Source organism: Pleurodeles waltl, chromosome 7, assembly GCF_031143425.1.
Source record: "Pleurodeles waltl isolate 20211129_DDA chromosome 7, aPleWal1.hap1.20221129, whole genome shotgun sequence".
In the NCBI taxonomy this organism is placed as follows: Eukaryota; Metazoa; Chordata; class Amphibia; order Caudata; family Salamandridae; genus Pleurodeles; species Pleurodeles waltl.
The window spans coordinates 354013931-354036326 of NC_090446.1; the positions used below are offsets into that span (position 1 = coordinate 354013931).

At 43.5% G+C, this 22396-nt stretch overlaps 1 protein-coding gene across 2 annotated transcripts in view; it reads left to right on the forward strand.

The window, feature by feature from the left end:
* PLCG1 (phospholipase C gamma 1) overlaps positions 1–22396 on the forward strand; it is a 775517-nt gene that overhangs the window by 735448 nt on the left and 17673 nt on the right. For both annotated transcript variants that reach the window (XM_069243788.1, XM_069243789.1), the window contains exon 31: positions 507–694. In XM_069243788.1, coding sequence (XP_069099889.1) covers positions 507–694 — 188 coding nt within the window. The remainder of the gene's footprint in view (positions 1–506; positions 695–22396) is intronic.

Here is a 22396-nt window from a genome sequence, read left to right on the forward strand (position 1 = left end):
ATCAAACAATTCAATATGGATGATGGGTGGACTCAGTTTAATTTAGAAAAACTCAAACCTTTCTATTAAAATGTTTAGTTTTTTTGATGTATTTGTTTTTTAATTAAATAAAATGATACATCATTTGTGTACTTGTTTGATGGCTGTGTGGTTCTGTGTATTATTTTGTGATTAAAATATACAAAATTGCTTAGGCTGGGGTCCCTGGCATCCAAAAATGATTCAGTGGTGTTCCCAGATTCCAATGATGATTCATTGAGTGTCCATAGAAGTCAGATGGTTAAGAACCACTATTCTACATCGTAATCTCACAAAAAAGGATTGGGTTTGGTCAGTAGTAGTTCTTTGACTGCATGCCTTTGCTGTAACCCATCTCTGAGACTTGATTGATTTTACGGCATGGCTAGAGCACAGGTTTGGAACTCATTACTACATTAATGTCTGCAGTCAATGCAAACATAAGTAAGAAAAACAATTTGATAATGCTTTCTTACTCACACTTTCAGCAGGAGAATGGAGACTTTAACTCTTTTGGTGCATCAACCCAGAGAACTCGGAGCAGCGAATCGTTAAGCACAACACAGGGATACCGAAACAGGGAGGGCTCCTTAGATTCCCGTTACCAGCAACAGTTTGATGATTTCCGTGTCTCTGAGGAGCAGCTGGCGGACCATTTCGACAGCCGAGACAGAAGGTAATGGTCAGGCTTTCATAAATATGGGAAGAGGGGTATTGCTCATGGTTGGCTGTTATAGATGTAGGTGATAAAGCTTCTTATCCTGGAGGATCATAGAAGTGACTTTGGCTTTACTCAGCTGCTTAGAACCATTTCTATTCCTGGAGTCTTGTCATATTGCGTGCATCACTCATCGAGTTGAGTTCCATGTGGGACAAACTAAATGAGTTACTGTCTCTTGGAGAAAAGAGACCAAGGGCCAGATGTAGCAAGCAGTTTTGCCCATTCTGTGTCTATGGGAAAATGTGTTCGTACATATGGCCCCAAAACTGAAAGGGGTAGGGAAACCCCATGGTGATAGGTTTCAACAAAACTACAACTGCGTATAATATGTTGAAATAAATGTCATGTCATTGAACAGATTTCAAAGGGAAGATTAAGTTAAGAGTCCCCTTGTCTCTTCCTCCCCTAATGAGAGGAGGAGACAAGGGGACTATGCAGAGGTTTATTTGGAAGAGGGGGATACTGGATCAAAGAAAGATGAAGGGTGGAGTCACCCTACCAGGACACAGCTTATCAGTGAAAAGCATATTATATAATGAATAAGCCATTTGATGAGCAAGAACTTGATAACAAAACAAGAAACCTGAAAAGAAGAGGACTATCAAAATCCCGCATCTTCATTGACTTTATATTCACTGTAGAAACATAAGTGTGGCTAGTGCTACTGCTCTACCATAAGTGCAACACAGACATAAGCTTTGCCTTTCCACATATTGACAGAGCATGAACAGTATGGGAAGCAGGCCTGTTGGTCACTCACACTCAGTCAATGCCCATATAATTCATTTGGGCTCTGACCTCTAAAATTATAGTGGAATTGAGCTACAGTAAAGAGACTTAAAAAATGGTTGCTAGTTTATTCCAAGTCATTTTACTGATATAGGCACCAGACTATTGAGATTGGATTGGATCTTAGCACTACTTTTATATAGCGCATTGAACCACCATTAAATTACTTTCTTAATGTCACTGACGTACTACGTTTGAAAAGACTACCAAAAATCTGGATTAAAATTAGTGTTTAAGAGGACACACTCTCTCTAATCATATACCAAACAGTTGAGTCACTGTCCCCAGAATTGTAATTTCTATTCATTGGGAAGGAATGGTCCATACTGATAGAGCACACCCATGCTGTTCTAACATTCATAGATTTATCTCATAAGGATGTGATCGGGCAGTCTTTTCAAATAAGGCTTTTTGTCTCCCTCAATGTATTTTGATTTGTATGGAGTTGGATAACGTGTTCGTTTTTTACTGCTGGTCTGTTCTTTTCCTATCGTTTAAATGACCCTTGCTTTTTTAGGTCTAGTGTTAGCCAATTTGATTTTAAGGAAATGATATGTATGATATACTCACATATAGGGGCTGTCAGCCAGCCTCTCGTTAGCCATTGGTGTGCTATTGCCATTCATATTTTTCTTCCACACATTACAGCATACAGTATGGAGCAGTAGACCAGTCCACTTTAAGGCATGGGCTAAGTTCACTGTGAGTGGGGGCATTCCGCACCTTTCACAAGGAGCACATTCATAAGGACCACTATGACAAGTTGTACTTTTTGAGACCAAAAATATTTTTTGCTTTTAGCCAGTTTTATTTTTATAGTTTGATGAGGGCCTGGCAACTTCCCCTATAACATTTTTCAAAAACTGATAAATAATGCATTAACAAAGCCAAAAGGCTTTTATTTTTTAGGAGTAGAGGTTTTCTCTTGATTCTTCAGTTCACACCCTGACCTGTCTCTTATTTATTCCAATGCTGCCCTATCACCCTCTGAATAATCCACCCTTTCTCTGCCACTCATATTTATGCAATCCTGTTTCTCAGCTCTCTTCAAGCTTTTCTTCACTCACTTTGTCAAAAGCTAGTTTATCTTCTTTCTCCAGGAACTGACCTCCTGTTTCCTCAAATTTAGATCTGTTGCCAACCATCCGTTGTCTTCCACCTGCAGTTTTTTTGTTTTAAACACTGTTCTGCCTCAGTGTCTCTAAGCTGACCTATTTCTAGAGAAGCTGTTGTATAGCACCTGTTTACACTGTGTGCTAAAGGGAGGGATCACCAGAAAGGGATGAGGTAGTTCATTGGCCATCGTGGCTTGATGAGGAATAGAGGAATGATTTGATAACTGGTACTGCTCCTGACCCCAACTTTGCAGAGCCTAAGCTCTTGTGTGGGAATTTCTCCCCAGTATTTCACCAGTCTTATGACTTTCTTGCTGATAATGGAAAGGCAAAATTAAATTCCCCTAAAAGGAGATCCTTTAACTCCGCTCTGGGATTATGTTTTTGCCCTTCATTACCAAGGCAATTTCAAGCGTGTTTAGAAGTCAGATATCCAATTTCCCACTAGCCTAAATCATTGTAATTGGGGCATCAAGTTTCCTTTGATGTTACCCACGGTTAGCAACAGCTGTCTACTGTGCAGTCTTAAAAAATGCATTTCTGTAACATAGTCTAGCCAAGAACACTTGATACTCTTTGACAGATGTTGAGTCAGTAATGACATGTCTTTGATTGAGAGAGATTGCTGAAAAAATGGCAGCACTGCCATGACTGAATACCTTCAAAAGCGATGGTCCTCAAAGAATCGGAGTCTGTTCAACAGGACTCAGAACACAGGCAGGAACACTTTGGTCAAGACAAAGCTGACGATTTGTAACGCAATTCCACAGTGAATATCAGTGTCCACAAAGGCTCAAGCTTAATTTAGAGTCCTGAGCAGATACAATTGAAAGATCACTTTGGGTCATAAATACACCCAACACACCCACCTAGGCTCTACATACACAATGGCATGTGGAACAGATTTCATGCTCAAACAATCTTAAAATTGCCACTTAAACTAGCCACAAGCAAAAAAGAAGATTCACTGCCCTAGGCCTCACTGCCCCAATTGCCTTTCCCCATGCAAAAATACCCTGTACATTTTGTTATGAAAACATAATACGAAGGCCGTGCATCGGTGCAGGAAAGCCTGTGTTAGGAAGCCCAGACACATTTTGTTGTTCATACCTCAACACAAGATGCTATTGAGGAAGCCTCAGAGTTTTTCAAACCATTTAAACATTGCTTTCAATAAAGTATTTAAAGGAGGTAGAAACTTATTGAGACAACTCATGGATACACCCCCTTAATGGTTGGATAATGCCCAGAGACAAGGTGATTTAGGGCCTTCTTGACAAAGCCTTGCCCCTTATAAGTGCATTAATGCCAATGGCCTTTGATAAGGGTGCAGTGTATATGTTAAATAACTTGCCTGTGAGTGGGTTTAGGTGTGTCTAGGTTTGTTTGTGTGTGTGTGTGTGTGTGTGTGTGTTTGTATGTGTGTGAGAGAGAGAAAAAATGGAAGAGGGAGGTGCAGTGGGATCTACTTGGACACTTTCACCAAGGGCAGCAAAAATTCTGAAGCTGGCTTTGCACTATGGCTTTCCTCTTGTACAACCGAAACTGTGCCAGCATAGCATGAATTATTGTGGAAACTCGCAACATACCTACTCTGTGTCCAACAAGAGCCGCTGTGAGGTTGGTGATGAAATGTTTGGGGATACTGGCTTCTTGCATTAATGTTCTTCCAAATGCTAATCTGTACATGCAAGGTGTACTAACCTACCAGCATGAAAACATAAAACTGTGTCTATAGTCTTACACTTTATCATCCAGCATACTGCTACATGCTGCATCCCCTATCACGATAACCACATCTTGGTGGTAATCATGCACAGTATGAAAGCACATCCCACATAGGATCAACATCCTTCCAACAACACACCCTACAAGTGTTGCATGCTGCTTTTATAGGCAAGTTCTTCTATGCCCCATATAGGGGTAGTAAGTGCTACCTAAATGATGCAGTATAATACAATGCAACCCTAGATCAGTGGTTTTGGTGGTCCCAATGCACTTGGTACTATGGTGATCTAATTGTAGTGGCAAAGGAGGTACAAAGGACCTTGAACTGTAAAACAGACGTCCTGTAGAGGGGCAGGACCTTTCTGAAACCAGAACCTCAGGTAGTCATCCCTAGGGGTGCTTCCTTGAAGGGATGAGTGTAGGAAACTGGCTATCTATGCAGTGTACCATTGTATTGTACACTATGCAAATCGTAAAGCTGACCCTTGTTGGCTGACAGAGGTTAAAGTAATAACCCTAAATGTTCTCTTGTGGTAGTGCGGGGGAGCAGTATAGGCTGATCAGAGGGTAATGCTAAGCATTTGTTGAAAGACACAGTCAATAAATGAGACACACACTCAAGAAGAAACTCACAACCAATTTTAGAAATATATAACAATTTATATAAGGTACGTACTGTTATAGATATTACTTTGCACAGTGAGGTAAGTATTACAAACAAATGTTCTTTTATACAGTAATGCTTTTCCTTGGAGAAGAAAATTGTACTGCATGCAGATACTTGCAGTCGGATTCGGGGGTCCCCTTTAGGTCTTAGGGCTGCTAGGGGGTCAAGGTCATGAGAAACACCAGCAGTTCGGGTTTACCTGGCCTGGCCTGTCTGGGTGTAGAAGTGCTGCTCGGATGCCTTGTACACGGCATGGCTGGCGAAGTGGTGTGCCACATAGAAACAGGCTGCAGAGGGGAACTTGGGGACAAGTCTGGAAGCTCCTAAGGGGGGATCAGTTTGTGAGGGTCCTGGGAGCAAGAGGGCACAGTCTATAGGCGTGGACCCAGGCCTGGAGACTATAGTGCAGAGGGTTGTTTTCGACTGGTCCTGAGCGTCAAAGGCGCTCATGGTTCTTGGTTAGACATGCAAAGGGGGAAGAAAAGCAGACAGCAGGCAAACTCTTGTGGGCAGTCTCATCAATTACATTGTCCCTTGGGGCATGTAGGTTTTTTGTGGCAGTGTTGTCTGCTCCAGGCACAAACAAGCCTTGTTGCTTGCAACTGCTCTGGTATTCCAGTATTGGTGTAGGGCGACTCCTGGTGGGCTTGGTGTCTCCAAACTGGTCTGTCCTCCTGGAGCAGGGTGTGACATCCTCCTGGGTGACGGCTGCATCGGTGGACGCAGTGGTCAGCAGATCGGTGGACCAGACTATCATGGTCAGTGGTTGCACATTGCAGGGAAGTGGCTCCTCCATTCCAAGGGAGATGTTGGCTGGCTTGCGAAGTGCTGGCATCCCACCACGGCTTTTGGGGGATGAACAGCTGCAGAAAGTTGGGTCCAGGCGATTGGCAGGACAGCAGCAGGGAAGCAGGGTTTGGCACCAAAAGTCCAGGCTGGTCCACAGATCTCACATTGGGTGTCTCTTCTTTGTTCTCCTTCTTCAGGCAGATGAATCGAAGTTCCTGGTGTCATTAGGCCACCTAATTCTCAATTTAGAGGTGTTTAGGAGAGTGCAGGTTAGTAGCCTTAGGGTGGCACATTACATCCTTCAGCCCTTAGGGACCCTCTCTGTTACCTAGGCCCTAGGTGCCGGGGTATCATTTACTAGGAACTTACAGAGGTACTAAAGTGTGTGCCACTTCTACACAGTTAGACCTTTTACCTTGTTTTAGGGAAAGAGCACTGGCATTTGGGACCTGGTTAGCAGGAAGCCAGCGCACCTTCAGTCGAAAAACCTCAGTACCAGTGGCAGCAAAAAAGAGGGGCACTTTCCTACAATGAGGAACCCACATTGGAGGACTCACTAAGTAGGGTAAAGAGTTGAATCGCAATACAAATCTGCACATAGATGTACTGAAAGTCACAACAGTTGATCTAGCAATCAAGTTATTCAAAGTAGTCATGCAGAAAAGAATGTGATAATCTGGACAGACATCACCACTGACTCGTTCCATATTCTGAATTAGGGAAGGAGACATTTGTTACAACTATCCAGAAAGCAACAATTTTCAGCTAGGAGTCCTGCACTGCGCAGCATATGCCATGAGTATGTTATTAATTTGTGTATGCTTTAGGTTGTCAGTACCTATAAAATTACGAATGATGAATAGACAATTTAGTCATTGAAGATATTTTTGGGAGAGAGGGCATGCCAGTCATATATATGTTTTCCACAAGAGAAAACATTAAAAACTGATAATTATTCAAACATGTGCTCTGAGAAACAATCCAGAAGGAATGTGCTGTAGATATCGTGGCTTAGGAAACCTTTTAATCCCTTGCCATCAATTCCATGGATACAGAATGAGAGAAGAAAAATGTAGACATCTTCCATGAAGATGATCATAAAAGCATATGTATTGGAGCTACAAGCGTGCCTTTCTTATTAAATAACTCATTAATCCCACTTATGAAGATAAAGGTACAAACTTGACTTTACATGCAAAAGTGGCTACTATTCCTTCGTATCACCTGCCTCAATGAACTTAGCAGGATCACTCTGGAGGTTATTGATTCAGCAGAGTTACATTTGTGTGGAGAAACTCTGGGAAAGCTAGGAGGTCTCGCACCGCAAAGCATTACTCGCCTACACATAAGAGTCACTCCTACATAGCATACAGCAGGATTTTGTAAACCAAAAAAAGGGACTGAGTACATTTGGCAGCTCATAGAGCTTACAAGAAAACTCTAAAACATATACACGCTGATGATACATAAATACCTTAATTAATGTCTAAAACATACCCTGTGAGCCTGCTAATGGAGAACTTGGACCTGAGCATAGTTCTCAGAAGAGTAATGGGAACATCGTTCAAACACTTGCACATAGCAGACTTTAAGTATATTATGCTTGAGACACATTTTCTCCTTCCCATCCATTCTCAAAATCAAATATGTTAGCTTGTGGCAATCAACACTGTAGTTTTTATTTTCCATTTCATAAGGACGAGAATAAATTATGTACAGTTCATAGGTTTTCACAGAAGGTTAAATGAGCCTTACATGTCAAGCAGTCCGTATTGTTGTCTTCATTCTTCAAATAGCCACTGCTCAATGCTGGAAGGAACCTCCTTGTGTTATCTTCAATGAAGGAAAATGGAAAAACTAAACTATGCTTCGGTAATCACTGCTTTACTTATACATGCATTCTGGGCCAAAACAGACATATCCAGAAGGATTTTTCTATGCATACAGACTACTTATCGGGTAAACTAATGGTTATGAGACCAAGAATACACTTAACCAGAGCACATCATTAAAGAGGTGCTTTCATAACAAGTGTATCTTTCATAGACGTTACATCGAGCTGCAGTGTGGAGATTGTATGCACCTTCGCTGCACATTACTTTATTCACACCAATTCCAGCACCTTGAAGTAGTTGAAAGTTGATTGCAGCACTTCATACAAATTCTAAATAAATCAGAGATTCACAGGTGAAGCAAAGGATGCTTAGTAATTTGCACAAAACTGTTTCAAAAAGTGAATCACCTTTATTCTAATGTACAATTTGCTATTTTATTATTGCAAGTTAATCTTTACTAGATTCATACTGCAAATTAAATCAACTACTTGCCTGTAGAACTGGTTCTGCAGCATGAGCTGGAATAGATTCACCAGCCACCCACAAAGGCTTTACCGCATGCTGAAACATAAGCAACCACACACCCATACAAAGGCACACACACATGCAAAGTGAAATTAGAAGAGGATGCAGAAAATAAGGTAAAGCTGCTTCACAAAGGAGTCTTGTCGGATTTACTTCCCAAAGGATGCCTGTTTTGGCAACAAAACGTTTATTTGAATGAAAACTTTGTAAAAGTCAAACAAATGTATTAGGTAGCAGAAAAAATATGCACAACCTGTGAATCTATACTACTTCAGGCTGCTGCTGTACAGGTACAACTTTTTGCAGACCAAAGGTTCTACCCCTCTAGAAGTAAATGTCATCATTAAGAAGTCAATAGCTACTAAATATATCACAAAATATTTGGTAAAGAGTCATTGGGGGGTTCTCAAAGTAATCCCGGCAGTCAGCAGCAAACTGTCCCGCACTCTACAGAAACAGTAGCCGTAAATTCAGGCGCGGGCAGCGAGTGCCTATGCAATGAACAGCAGATATGCTCCCAAAAGGGCCAAAGTAACTGCATTTTCAGCGATTCAATAAATTATTCTAAATTCAAATCTGTGGATGTGCCGCATATAGCACAAATTACTGCAACCAATTATCAGCCCATTTCAACATCACAGGGAAAACTGAGCCTAAAGGATAAAGACCCATTGCTAGCACAACAATATGATAGCCCGTTCTTGACGAGATCCAGGAGGGTCCTCTAGACCAAAACAAAGTTTGGGACATTTTCTTTAAAACCTCACAATTAACTTTGGATGCTTTATCCTATCAATCCTCAAAGATGGATGTGCAGGTGGACCTATCGAACATAATGGTGCAGTTGGTTGCGGGGATTGACCAAAAATTGGCAGATTTAAATGCTTTGATCCAACAAGCCCAGTCCTATGCCAAAAAAACAGAGCAGGATTTCACCTGCGCCCCAATAATCAATAAGTTAACCACAATTCCTGAGGTTATAAACTCCCTGATGACCAATTTGAAAACTAATCTGACCACCTCCAAAGGTTATGACATGGACTTAAAGTTAAATAAGAGTAAATAGGTCGGTGTTGGAAACAGTGAAGGGGAAGAAGGGAGCGATATAAGGTGTGGTGAACAAAAGGTTTGTCATTGCCCTGATAATAAAGGAGTTATTTGGTAATACAGAAGACAGTGAAAATAAGGGTAATCATAGCGCTGTTAATGAATGCATTACAGTGCCACCAGTAAATTATTAAACAGTATCACGGGGTGGGCTATCCAACCAACTTCTTCTGCCCCATTCCTCTTCTTTCACCCCGCCTATAAAAACCCAACTTCAACAGCCATCTCAACCACCAGAAACTAAAAGGCAAAGGAAAAAGCAAAGAAAGGCTAGGAAAAGGCTGAAAGGTACCCTTACGACAAATGACAGACATGCAAAATATGCCAATTTCTGAAAGTAATAAAAGAGCAACCCAAAAATCGGGAGCAGTCTTTTAACAACCAAGATGTACCCATTATTCAACATTCAAAAAGGGGGGGGTCTTCCAATTTAGGCGCACGTGTGTCCAATCCTCGTCTAGAAGTGGTTGAGGTTGATGCTGCATCAAATTTGGGTAACCAATTCTGTGGGGAAGTAGAAACCAATGCTGTGGGGAAGTAGAAACCCAAGAGCAACAAGAGGCAGGGTGAAATTATCAAAAACCAGGTTCCGAATTGGAAATCAAGAAAAAAGAAGGTCAAAGAGGGAATTGCAGAAGGAAGGCAGATGAAAAAGTTTTTTAAAATGTGCTGGTCAGGGCAGCGGGCTTATCAGATCCTCTGTGGAGCCGATTACGAATGATAGCTTAAGAATAGATCTTGATCATGGCAAACTACCAATGAATGCTAGAGTGTGCTCCACACATACATCTATGAGTGGTCAACATGAACGGTCCCGTGAATTTTTAATAGGACCCAGTAGTAGAGAACTACCAGCAGGAACCAGCTAGGGGTGGAAATAAGCTGATCTTTCTTCCAAGACATCGGACTAGGGGTTCACAAGGCATGTTAAATTGTGGGAATATACTTAAACTCCTGCAAGCCTTACCCCCACTGGAGAATATACAGTTCGTAGACATAGAATCCATAGAATTCTTAACTGGGCAACGGATGCTAAACAGCCCCCATCAAGAATCCACCCTGGTGACCTGGTCATCGGCAACTGTCGCCAATAGGGTTTTTAGGGAGAAAAACTTTTTTATAAATGGGGAATTGAGTTTAAAATTCCCGAGCTGATTGGGTATCCAGAACCTCTGGTTTCATTTAGCTATATGGTAGATCTCACAGGGAAAAGTAAACCCTTAAAACCTTACTCAATTTTGAGGACAGCAACTGGAAATCTTACACCAGCTATCTATCATCCAATAAATTACATGCTAGATAACGGACATGATCCAGGGCAATTAAATATAGGATGGTTCTCAGCGGCTCTCCATTATGATGTGAATCCCTGACAAAATCCCTCTCTATTTAGATCTCCTAAAGTTAACTGTCTGTATAACCTATAAAAAAATTGCTCCTGGAACATAAATGGGATAAGTGCCAAGAACCAGCGAAAAAATCTATCCCTGCTAAAAGATTTTCAAAGTGTGCTTCTTCAGGAGACCTGGGCAATAAATCCTTTCACAATTGATGGCTACTTGGGATTTTTCTCCCCAGCTAATAAGTTGAAGAAATTTAGGCGGACGAAGGGGGGGTCTGGCGACCTTTATAGCAGTTGGGCTGAGGGTAACCTGTATTCAGCTAAAATAAGACCTTGCTGATATTTTGGTAATAAAACTGCTAGATTGGCATAAGATATTAGGTAGACCGCTGTGGGTAATAAATGTTTATATGCACCCAGATGCAGTGGCGTAGCGTGGGGGGTGCAGGGGGGGCCGGCCGCACCGGGCGCAACATCTGGGGGGGGGCGCGCTTGCGAGTTCTAAAATCCACGGGTTAGGGGGCGCAAATTACTTGCCTTGCCCCGGTGCTGACAACCCACGCTACGCCACTGCCCAGATGCCCACTCCAAGAAGCTATTGTCCTCTAAACTTGTGGAATTAGTATTAATGGGGATGCAAGAATCTGATGTCGTGGAGCTACTAATAGCAGGAGATTTTAATCTGAAGTTATTGCAACCATATGATAGAGAGGAACAGATAGTAAATCAGGTTTGTATATGGTCTGTTCCACAACAAACATTGGGGAATCAACGTAGGGGCGGGGAGAGGCTAAAGTGGTTGCTTTTGTTAAAGATCTGGAGGCATCTGGCCTCAGAATCTTGAATGGGAGATACAAACAGGATACCCCTCCTCCCCTTACCTGCCATGCTTTGGGATCTCAGTCAGTAATTGATTATGCAGTGGTTACTTTGCCACTTCTGGCGCTAATCACATCATATTGTATTATAAGGACAAATTTAGTGACCATGGCTTGCAAAGTATAGAGTTAAATTATAGTGTCCCTATTCATAAACCATCTATTACCTCTCCTAGGAACCTTCCATCAGCCAATTACAAGAAGTTTTGGTGGCATGGGGATTCAATCGAAGACATTGGGAAAACTTCAGAGGAGCTGTTCAACCAAAATAGGTGCATTTCAACTGATGAACCAATAACTCTATGGTCATTATTCCTGGAGAAATACATAAATAGATTTATTTCTGACTCTCCCCACTGCCGTAAATCTCATTTGCATTGTGAGTTAGAGTAGGAAAAGAAGAGAGAGAAAAAGAAAATAACATCGGTCACTCCATTGTGGAGGACAAAGAGGAATCAGTTATCAAGATTAGCCAAAAAACACATTAATGATCACGTTATACAAAAAGATTTAAAAGTCACAAATAGTCAATATCGTAAACAGATATGGGAGGAAAAAATAAAGAAAAGACAAGATTTTTGGGCAAAGGCCTATTTCCTAAGCAAACAAAAGAACTCTCAGGCCTTCTGGAAAATGATAAATAATCTAAGCGGGGCACCGACAATGCTAACAAGTTCAGATATCTCAGAGTTATCCTGGTATAATTTTCTTACTCAGTATTTTAATCATAATAAACAAACTTAAGAAGAGATGCTTTGCACAGGGAGTCAATTAGTGACTCATGGGCTGCGATCGGATGAAAATTCAGTCAGTTATAGATCTACGGAGGATAATTACCAAATGTTCTCCGCCCTGCAGATAATAAAACTTATTAATAAAAGCAAGCAGGACGTGGCCCCAGGCCCGAATGGGATCCCAAATGCTTTATATAAAACCAACCCAGGCTTCTGGGCAGAAAGGTTGGTCACAAGCTATAACAGTGCATTAGAGTGTGAAACTATCCCATGCTCCTGGAAAGGTGCCATTGTTCACCCGATTTTTAAAGGAGGTGATCGTTCAAACCCTGAGAATTATCGGCTAATCACTCTAACTGGCACCGAGGCTAAATACTATGCGGGTGCCCTTTTGGAAGATCTACAGACGTGAGCTGCTCAAAAAAGTATTATTCCGATCAATCAGTCAGGATTTATAAAGGGGCCTTGAACAGCTGTAAACATCCTAGCCCTCACCACAATTATAGATAAACAAAGGAAACAACCTCTGTATGTCTGTTTTGTGGATTTTAAATCTGCCTTCGACTCGGTAAAGCCTGCTGTGGGCACCCCCCTCCCCCCAAGATAGGGGATCTCTTCATCTCAAATCTGCTTTATGCTGATGATGATGCCCTTTTAAGTTACACCAAAATTGGATTACAGTGTTTGGTTATGAATGAGAAGAAAACAACAACTATGGAAATAAGTAGCAAATATAAGTGGTACCTTCATGGCTCAAAACTTGAACAAGTCAAATAATTTTGATACTTGGGGGTACTATTAGATGCGAGAGGGTCGTCATCTCTCTCCTCCTCCCCCCCAGGTAATAGATATAGTACAAAATGGAAATACCTTGTTGCTCACTTTTTGCTCCTTATTAAGAGTATTAGATGGCCGCAGTTACGAACCTCTGTTACAAGTGATAGGCGCCAAGTTAATTTCAAGTGTTACTTACGGTAGTGAAACCCTGAGGGGTAGGGATGTAATCACCCTGAAGAGGATTATTGCAAAAGTTTTTAGATCGCTTTTCCATCTTCCCAAGAAAGCATCTCAGGCCCAGATTAGGCTGGAGTTTTGGGTATGTGAATCAAGTGATTGCAAGACAGGGGGCCTATATTAAACTGTGGAAAAGCGTGCAACTTGCAAACAAAAATGGTTTAAGTAAAGCTTTTTTAAAAGAGCTAAATATGGACCCAAGATCCCCCTCATGGTTATATTATGAGCAGTCTTTGGGTGACCTGGGTGCCCACTCTTTACAAGATCAGAGTTTGTCAGTAACCACTTAAAAAAAAAAAAATCGTATGATAAAGAAAAAAATCCCTGGTTATGGATAAGTCTCCTTGTAGGTAGATCCCATTCATGGTTTATAATCAGGGAATATTAACTGCTACAATGGCAGGTGTATTTGGACCGGGGTTGGTAAAAAAAAAAGAAAAAGACCTATTTATTAAATATAGATTTGGTCAACTCCCATGAGGTCATGATTTTGCACAAAGGGCTATTTTAGGATTAACATAATCTTGCTCCCTTTGTGGGAATGGAGTAGGGGGTTTGTTACTCCTGATTTGTATATGCCAAATCTTAGGGCAAGAACGAAGAAGGTACCTCAAGGACTGCTCTCTCTAACTTTCCAAACTAGTTAAAAACACATTACAGAAGATGCAGCATGTGGACAAAGGACTTGTCAAACGTGATTCGAAGCTGTCAGGAAGTGGCTTGTCATGAAATAATCCTTCTGTTATTCTGTTCTAAACCACACATTAGATTGCCATTCATTACAGAAATCACTTTAACTTTCTTGAAGACTGGGGAATAAGTGCGGCTTTGCTCGAATGAAACATATCTAATCAAAAACCTTCTGGAAACCTTGAATCTCTTTCTTTCATATCCCAAGGCTACTCTTCAGTAAAGACCTCAAAACTCTTCAGGCTCCACCTTCAAGACACTTTTTCAGGTGCATACCTCAGATATTGTTTTCCTCTCTGCTTCTTTCAGTCCTCTCCTAGCCTGTTCTCTCTAATATAATCCCTGTACCTTAACCCCATTGTTCACATTTAAAATGGGCATGCTCTAGAATTTAACTTACTGGTTCCATTTTTTCCCATGCTGCATCATTTTACTTTATTGATTGCTCTGCTGTAGGAGGCTGGACTGGCTTGTAGTGAGTACCAAGGGGTACTTGCACCTTGCACCAGGCCCAGTTATCCCTTATTAGTGTATAGGGTGTCTAGCAGCTTAGGCTGATAGATAATGGTAGCTTAGCAGAGCAGCTTAGGCTGAACTAGGAGACGTGTGAAGCTACTACAGTACCACCTAGTGTCATATGCACAATATCATAAGAAAACACAATACACAGTTATACTAAAAATAAAGGTACTTTATTTTTATGACAATATGCCAAAGTATCTCAGAGTGTACCCTCAGTGAGAGGATAGGAAATATACACAAGATATATATACACAATAGCAAAAATATGCAGTATAGTCTTAGAAAACAGTGCAAACAATGTATAGTTACAATAGGATGCAATGGGGAAACATAGGGATAGGGGCAACACAAACCATATACTCCAAAAGTGGAATGCGAACCATGAATGGACCCCAAACCTATGTGACCTTGTAGAGGGTCGCTGGGACTATTAGAAAATAGTGAGAGTTAGAAAAATAACCCTCCCCAAGCCCTGAAAAGTGAGTGCAAAGTGCACCAAAGTTCCCCTAAGGACAAAGAAGTCGTGTTAGAGGAATAATGCAGGAAAGACACAAACCAGCAATGCAACAACTGTGGATTTCCAATCTAGGGTACCTGTGGAACAAGGGGACCAAGTCCAAAAGTCACAAGCAAGTCGGAGATGGGCAGATGCCCAGGAAATGCCAGCTGCGGGTGCAAAGAAGCTTCTACTGGACAGAAGAAGCTGAGGTTTCTGCAGGAACGAAAAGGGCTAGAGACTTCCCCTTTGGTGGACGGATCCCTCTCGCCTTGGAGAGTCGTGCAGAAGTGTTTTCCCGCCGAAAGAACACCAACAAGCCTTGCTTGCTGCAAATCGTGCGTTTGGCGTTTTTGGACGCTGCTGGGGCCCAGGAGGGACCAGGAGGTCGCAAATTGGACCTGAAGAGAGAGGGGACGTCGAGCAAGACAAAGAGCCCTCACTGAAGCAGGTAGCACCCGGAGAAGTGCCAGAAACAGGCACTACGAGGATGCGTGAAATGGTGCTCGCCGAAGTTGCACAAAGGAGTCCCACGTCGCCGGAGACCAACTTAGAAAGTCGTGCAATGCATGTTAGAGTGCCGTGGACCCAGGCTTGGCTGTGCACAAAGGATTTCCGCCGGAAGTGCACAGGGGCCGGAGTAGCTGCAAAGTCGCGGTTCCCAGCAATGCAGCCCAGCGAGGTGAGGCAAGGACTTACCTCCACCAAACTTGGGCTGAAGAGTCACTGGACTGTGGGGGCCACTTGGACAGAGTCGCTGGATTCGAGGGACCTCGCTCGTCGTGCTGAGAGGAAACCCAAGGGACCGGTAATGCAGCTTTTTGGTGCCTGCGGTTGCAGGGGGAAGATTCCGTCGACCCACGGGAGATTTCTTCGGAGCTTCTGGTGCAGAGAGGAGGCAGGCTACCCCCACAGCATGCACAAGCAGGAAAACAGTCGAGAAGGCGGCAGGATCAGCGTTACAGAGTTGCAGTAGTCGTCTTTGCTACTATGTTGCAGGTTTGCAGGCTTCCAGCGCGGTCAGCAGTCGATTCCTTATCAGAAGGTGACGAGAGAGATGCAGAGGAACTCGGATGAGCTCTTGCATTCGTTATCTAAAGTTTCCCCAGAGACAGAGACCCTAAATAGCCAGAAAAGAGGGTTTGGCTACCTAGGAGAGAGGATAGGCTACTAACACCTGAAGGAGCCTATCAGCAGGAGTCTCTGACGTCACCTGGTGGCACTGGCCACTCAGAGCAGTCCAGTGTGCCAGCAGCACCTCTGTTTCCAAGATGGCAGAGGTCTGGAGCACACTGGAGGAGCTCTGGACACCTCCCAGGGGAGGTGCAGGTCAGGGGAGTGGTCACTCCCCTTTCCTTTGTCCAGTTTCGCGCCAGAGCAGGGGCTAAGGGGTCCCTGAACCGGTGTAGACTGGCTTATGCAGAATTGGGCACATCTGTGCCCAAGAAAGCATTTCCAGAGGCTGGGGGAGGCTACTCCTCCCCTGCCTTCACACCATTTTCCAAAGGGAGAGGGTGTCACACCCTCTCTCAGAGGAAGTTCTTTGTTCTGCCATCCTGGGCCAGGCCTGGCTGGACCCCAGGAGGGCAGCTGCCTGTCTGAGGGGTTGGCAGCAGCAGCAGCTGCAGTGAAACCCCAGGAAGGGCAGTTTGGCAGTACCAGGGTCTGTGCTACAGACCACTGGGATCATGGGATTGTGCCAGCTATGCCAGGATGGCATAGAGGGGGCAATTCCATGATCATAGACATGTTACATGGCCATATTCGGAGTTACCATTGTGCAGCTACATATAGGTAGTGACCTATATGTAGTGCACGCGTGTAATGGTGTCCCCGCACTCACAAAGTTCAGGGAATTGGCTCTGAACAATGTGGGGGCACCTTGGCTAGTGCCAGGGTGCCCTCACACTAAGTAACTTTGCACCTAACCTTTACCAGGTAAAGGTTAGACATATAGGTGACTTATAAGTTACTTAAGTGCAGTGTAAAATGGCTGTGAAATAACGTGGACGTTATTTCACTCAGGCTGCAGTGGCAGGCCTGTGTAAGAATTGTCAGAGCTCCCTATGGGTGGCAAAAGAAATGCTGCAGCCCATAGGGATCTCCTGGAACCCCAATACCCTGGGTACCTCAGTACCATATACTAGGGAATTATAAGGGTGTTCCAGTAAGCCAATGTAAATTGGTAAAAATGGTCACTAGCCTGTTAGTGACAATTTGGAAAGAAATGAGAGAGCATAACCACTGAGGTTCTGATTAGCAGAGCCTCAGTGAGACAGTTAGTCACTACACAGGTAACACATTCAGGCACACTTATGAGCACTGGGGCCCTGGGTTACCAGGGTCCCAGTGACACATACAACTAAAACAACATATATACAGTGAAAAATGGGGGTAACATGCCAGGCAAGATGGTACTTTCCTACATCTGCTTGTAAAGCACTGTTGACCTCTTAACACTAGGCTGGGGCTAGATTTGTAAAATTAAAGATGGGTAACTGTCAATAATAGTGATATTTTTCACCAACGGGTTCTATATGACATCAGGTTAGCTAAAAGAGCAAACCTTGAGTGTTCTATGATACTGCTGAGCACCCAGACTTAGAAAATATCCATGTTATTTATTTTTAACCCATCTATAATTTTGTACAAATTGTATGCCCTTGCTATGAGCTAATGTGCAAAGGAGAGGAATGGGGAGCCTTACATACCATGTCCTCTTCTCCATGTCCCAAACGTTAAACAGTTGCTTTAGGATTTAGCAACAGTGAGAAACAACTTTTGTTTCCAACTGTTTCTGTTGCATGGCAGTGAATATCTAGATTGAGAATCTGGTATTCAAGCTGGTGGCGTTCAGTGAGAGCCATACATAACAAATGACTTTAATAATAAATAAATCCCACAGGAGCAGAGGATGTCAGATACATTTCCGGATAATAATCTGTTGAATCTTTGATTAGTTTCATGCACCATGACTTCAGCTATTTGTCACGATGTTCTAGATATGAAATATTACAACATTCCTACTCGTCAGATGTAGGTGAAAAACACATTGAAGGGATAATTTCTAAGCCCTAAATTAAACTGTTTTTTGTGTTTAGTAAAACAGTACATCCCTTAGAAAGTTGAAATCACTGATGAAAGTGGCCACATATACTAAGTACACTTTGTTCTTCTGGACGTCCGGAGGCAAAATGATTACAATTAGATACTAAATGCAGATTTTATGTGGAGTCCAAATATAAATGCTGCAGACTTCACATGATGTATAAGGCTCATTTGCACCACAACAATGATCATTACAAAAATACGAAGGAGGGGGCTGGGAGAATAGGAAAAACTGACCCAATAATCACGAAACTCCACACACTTGGTCACTTTCTCAAATATAATACCCTTAGATTTAGGGTGCATTAAGATTTCTAGAGTTTAGGTTGAGTTTAAGTGTACATTTTTTTTAACAAATCTCTTTCTGTGAATTGTCTTTTATAAAACAGATGATGGCAGGGTACTGATTCTTTTTCAACCAGATACGTTGCCACAATTCCAAGCTTTAAATATTAGATCAATCTTTCACTTTCAGTTACATATGTAGGGAAAAGTAGCATAAATTAAACAAGCATATGCAAAGCCAATAGGTTGCGCCTATGCAAGAGGTATTGGCTTTGCAAATGTGTTTTAGCCATGTTGTACACAAGCGTGGCTGCTGTTCAGCATGGCTAAAAGTTAGTAGCATTAAAAAGAGTGGCGTAGAGTGGATTGGTGAAGAGTGGAGTAGGGTATTCTAGTGTGGGGTGACTGAGAGTGTTGTGCATTGAAGTGGCATTGTGTGGAGTGACGTACACTGGCATGCCGTAGAGTGGACTAGTGTAGAGTACATTGGCATAGAGTGTTGCAGAGTATAGTTGTTTAGAGTGCAGTGGCATTGACTTCAGCGCCTTACACTGCAGCGTTGTAGACTGGAATAACACAGATTACATTGGCACAGATTTGAGAGGCCTAGAGTAGTGCAGAGTGGAGTGGCATAGATTTGGGTGATGCGAAGGGCAGTGGCGTAGAGTTGAGTGGCATAGAGTGCAGTGGCATCAAGTGGTGCAGAGTAGAGTATCATAGAGTACAGTAGCAAAGAATACAGTGGTGTAGAGTGGAGTAGTACAGAATGGAGTGGCGTAGAGTTCAGTGGTGGCAAGTGCATTGTTTTAGAGTAGAATGTCAGAGTGCAGTAAAGAAGAGTGGAGGAGATTAGCTTAGAGAGCACTGGTAGTAGAGTACAGTGACATAGAGTGCAGTGGTTAAGGGTAGTGGCATAGAGTACAGTGAAATTGTGTTGAATGGTACAAAGTGGAATAGTGTGCAATGCCATAGGGTAGATTGTTTCAGAATAGAATGAAGTGGTGTAGAGTTGAGTGGTGCAGGACAGAGTATAGTTGCATAGAGTGTAATGTTGTAAAGTAGTGTAGAGTGCAGTAGTACAGAGTAGATTAGAGTGACATACAGTGGATTGGCGTTGTAGAGTTGGGAGGCATAGAGTTGAGTGTTAGAGAGTAAAGTGCATTGGCATAGAGGGTATTGGCATAAAGTGCAGTGTTGCAGAGTGTCATAGAGTACAGAGGCGTAGAGCGGAGTTGTGCAGACGAGACTGGTGTGGCCTCGACTGAAGTGCAGTGTTGTAGTGGTACTGGGTAGAGTAGAGAGGCATAGCGTGAAGTGGTGCTGTGTGGAGTGGTGCAGAGTACAATGCAGTGGTCTAGAGTGGAGTATTCATGGTGTGGAGCACACTGCCATTGCAGACCATACATTTTCAGTCGAAATGACCATTACATACATATAAACATACAGTTTTACTAACAAAACTATACAAGACGCAGACAAAAATGTGTGGAAATGCATCACCTCGTTCAAGGATTCGTTTTGATCATATTTAAAGTATTTGTTTCAACATGCTTTAGAAATAACACATTTACATCATTTGTGCATTCATAATTGCCAGCTTAAAACAAATACAGCCAGCAAAAGTCAAGCAAAAAAATGTGAGTTGTAAACCACAGAGCCAGTGGCATGCAATGGCCACAATATATTCGTAGGTGAACTTCCTGAGTGTCACCAAAATATCTTTAGCAAACCAGACAGCTCTGCTGCCCTATAGGCTTTTTTATAATCAGTAGAAGTTAACAGACTAAGATATCGCTGTCCATTCCTATGCCTAATTAGTACAGTAGACACATTGGAGTTCTTGTTCTTCATTGGATTCAAAGGGTGGCCACCATATCTCCATGACTTAGAGAATTTTGAAGATTGTATAAATATCCTTGAACTTGGATGTTTTGATCTAGACTTTTTAAAACATGCCTGAAATCATTGTACTGTATAATTATGTAATTATTATTGTAATGGCCATGTGTAGGAATATGCCCCTTTTGACATGGTTACCTCACCCCTCAAACCCCCCCCCCCCCCCACTCACACACACGTTTTTGCCTGGTATTGATGCTAACGTGACTGTGTGTGTGCTGGGATCCTGCCAACCAGACCCCAGCACCAGTGTTCTTTCCCTAAACCGTACCATTGTTCCCACAATTGGCACACAGCTAAGTCCCTTGTAAAAGGTACCAAAGGTGACCAGAGAGGGTCCATAAGGGCTGCAGCATGTATTGTGCCACCCTAAGGGAGACCTCACCAAACACATGCACACTGCCATTGCAGCTTGCGTGTGTTGGGGAGAAAAAGATAAAGTCAGCATGGCATTGTTAACAGAGTGCCATGCCCACAACCCAGTGCCTGTGGCATAGGTAATTCGCCCCTCTAGCAGGCCTTACAGATAAGGCAGGGTGCACTATACCACTGGTGAGGGCATGGCTGCATGAGCAATTTGCCCCTGGCGTCTAAGTCCATTCTTAGACATTGGAAGTGCAGTGTGGCCATATTGAGTCTATGGGAGGTTGTCATTACGAACTCCACAGCTCCATGATGGCTTCACTGGGAAGTGTGGTATCAAACTTCTCAGCACAATAAACCCACACTGATGCCAGTGTTAGATTTATTGTAAAATGCACATAGAGGGCATCTTAGAGATGCACCATGTATTTTGCCCAACCCTTTAGTGCAGGACTGACCAGTCTGTGCCAGCCAGCCACTAACAGTCACGTTTCTGACCCCAAGGGGTGAGAGCCTTTGTGCTCTCTGGGGCCAGAAACAAAGCCTGCTCTGGGTAAAGGTGCTTCACACCTTCCCCCTGCAGGACCTTTAACATTTGGTGGTGAACCTCAAAGGCTTAGACCTCCTGTTACAATGTGCCAGGGTACTCCAGCTAGTGGAGATCCCCCCCCCCCCAGACCAAGACCCACTTTTGGCAGAAGATCCAGTGGGAAACTTAGGTAAAACGGGGAGGAGCGTCCACTACAGCTAGGACCACCCCTAAGATGCCGGGAGCTGAAGTGAACCCCTTCTGCAGAATCCTCCATCTCATTTTGGAGGGTAGGGACCAATAGGGTTTAGGAATGGGCCCCCCTAAGGCACAGTAGTGATTGGCTGCCGCCCTCTGACCCCTGTAACACCCCTAAATCTAGCATTTAGGGACTCCCCAGAACCTCTCACAAGATACCTGGCGACCTCAAGTAGAAGAAGGAAGGCCTGCTAAGCCGACCCCAAAAGAGAAGACTCCAGACAACAACTGACATGGTCCATGCCCTACTGGCCTGTCTGCAGCTTCAGAGACTACTGCTCCAAAAAGGGGATGCATCCTGGGGGACAAGCGACCTCTTCCAACCCCCAGACGACTGCCTGCCCAGCAGAGGACCAAGAACTCCCAAGGAAACTGGACCTGTCCAGAATAAATCTCCAAAAAGACTCCAGAACCGCCCCGGATCCACAAGCCCTGTCCACTCTGCACCCTACCCCCACAGCTCGAGTTCAGATGGCCCACCAGTCCAGAGAAGGTCCCTAGGCAATTGCGATCTCGAGTCCACCCTGTATTGACCCTTCCTGGCCCATACAACAATGCCTGCAACCTGAATCCAGAGGACCCCCTCTGACCACGACCGGATCCAATGAGGATTCCAGACGACCACGGAGACATGTGCACCTGCAGCCCCCTGGCCTTGGGGAACCCGACCAATGGTCTAGCAACATCCAGCAGACGCTTCTCCTGCCTGTCAAGCCTTTGGTTTCCCAGAACCAACCCCCTGAACCCAGCCTGCAGCATCTTTTGTGACGCCAGGGGTTCCTTTCCCCATTGAAAAACATGGGAACCCAGCTCTGTGTTTGCACCCTGCACCCGGCCTCCCCTGTGCCACTGAGGGTGTTTGTTGACCCAAACCGCCCAGGCCTATGTCCTAAGATCGTGGGTACTCCATGGCAAACCGGACGCCAACTTTGACCTCTGCACCCAGCTGGCCCGCGTTGCTGGTGATACACTTTTGGGGTCAGC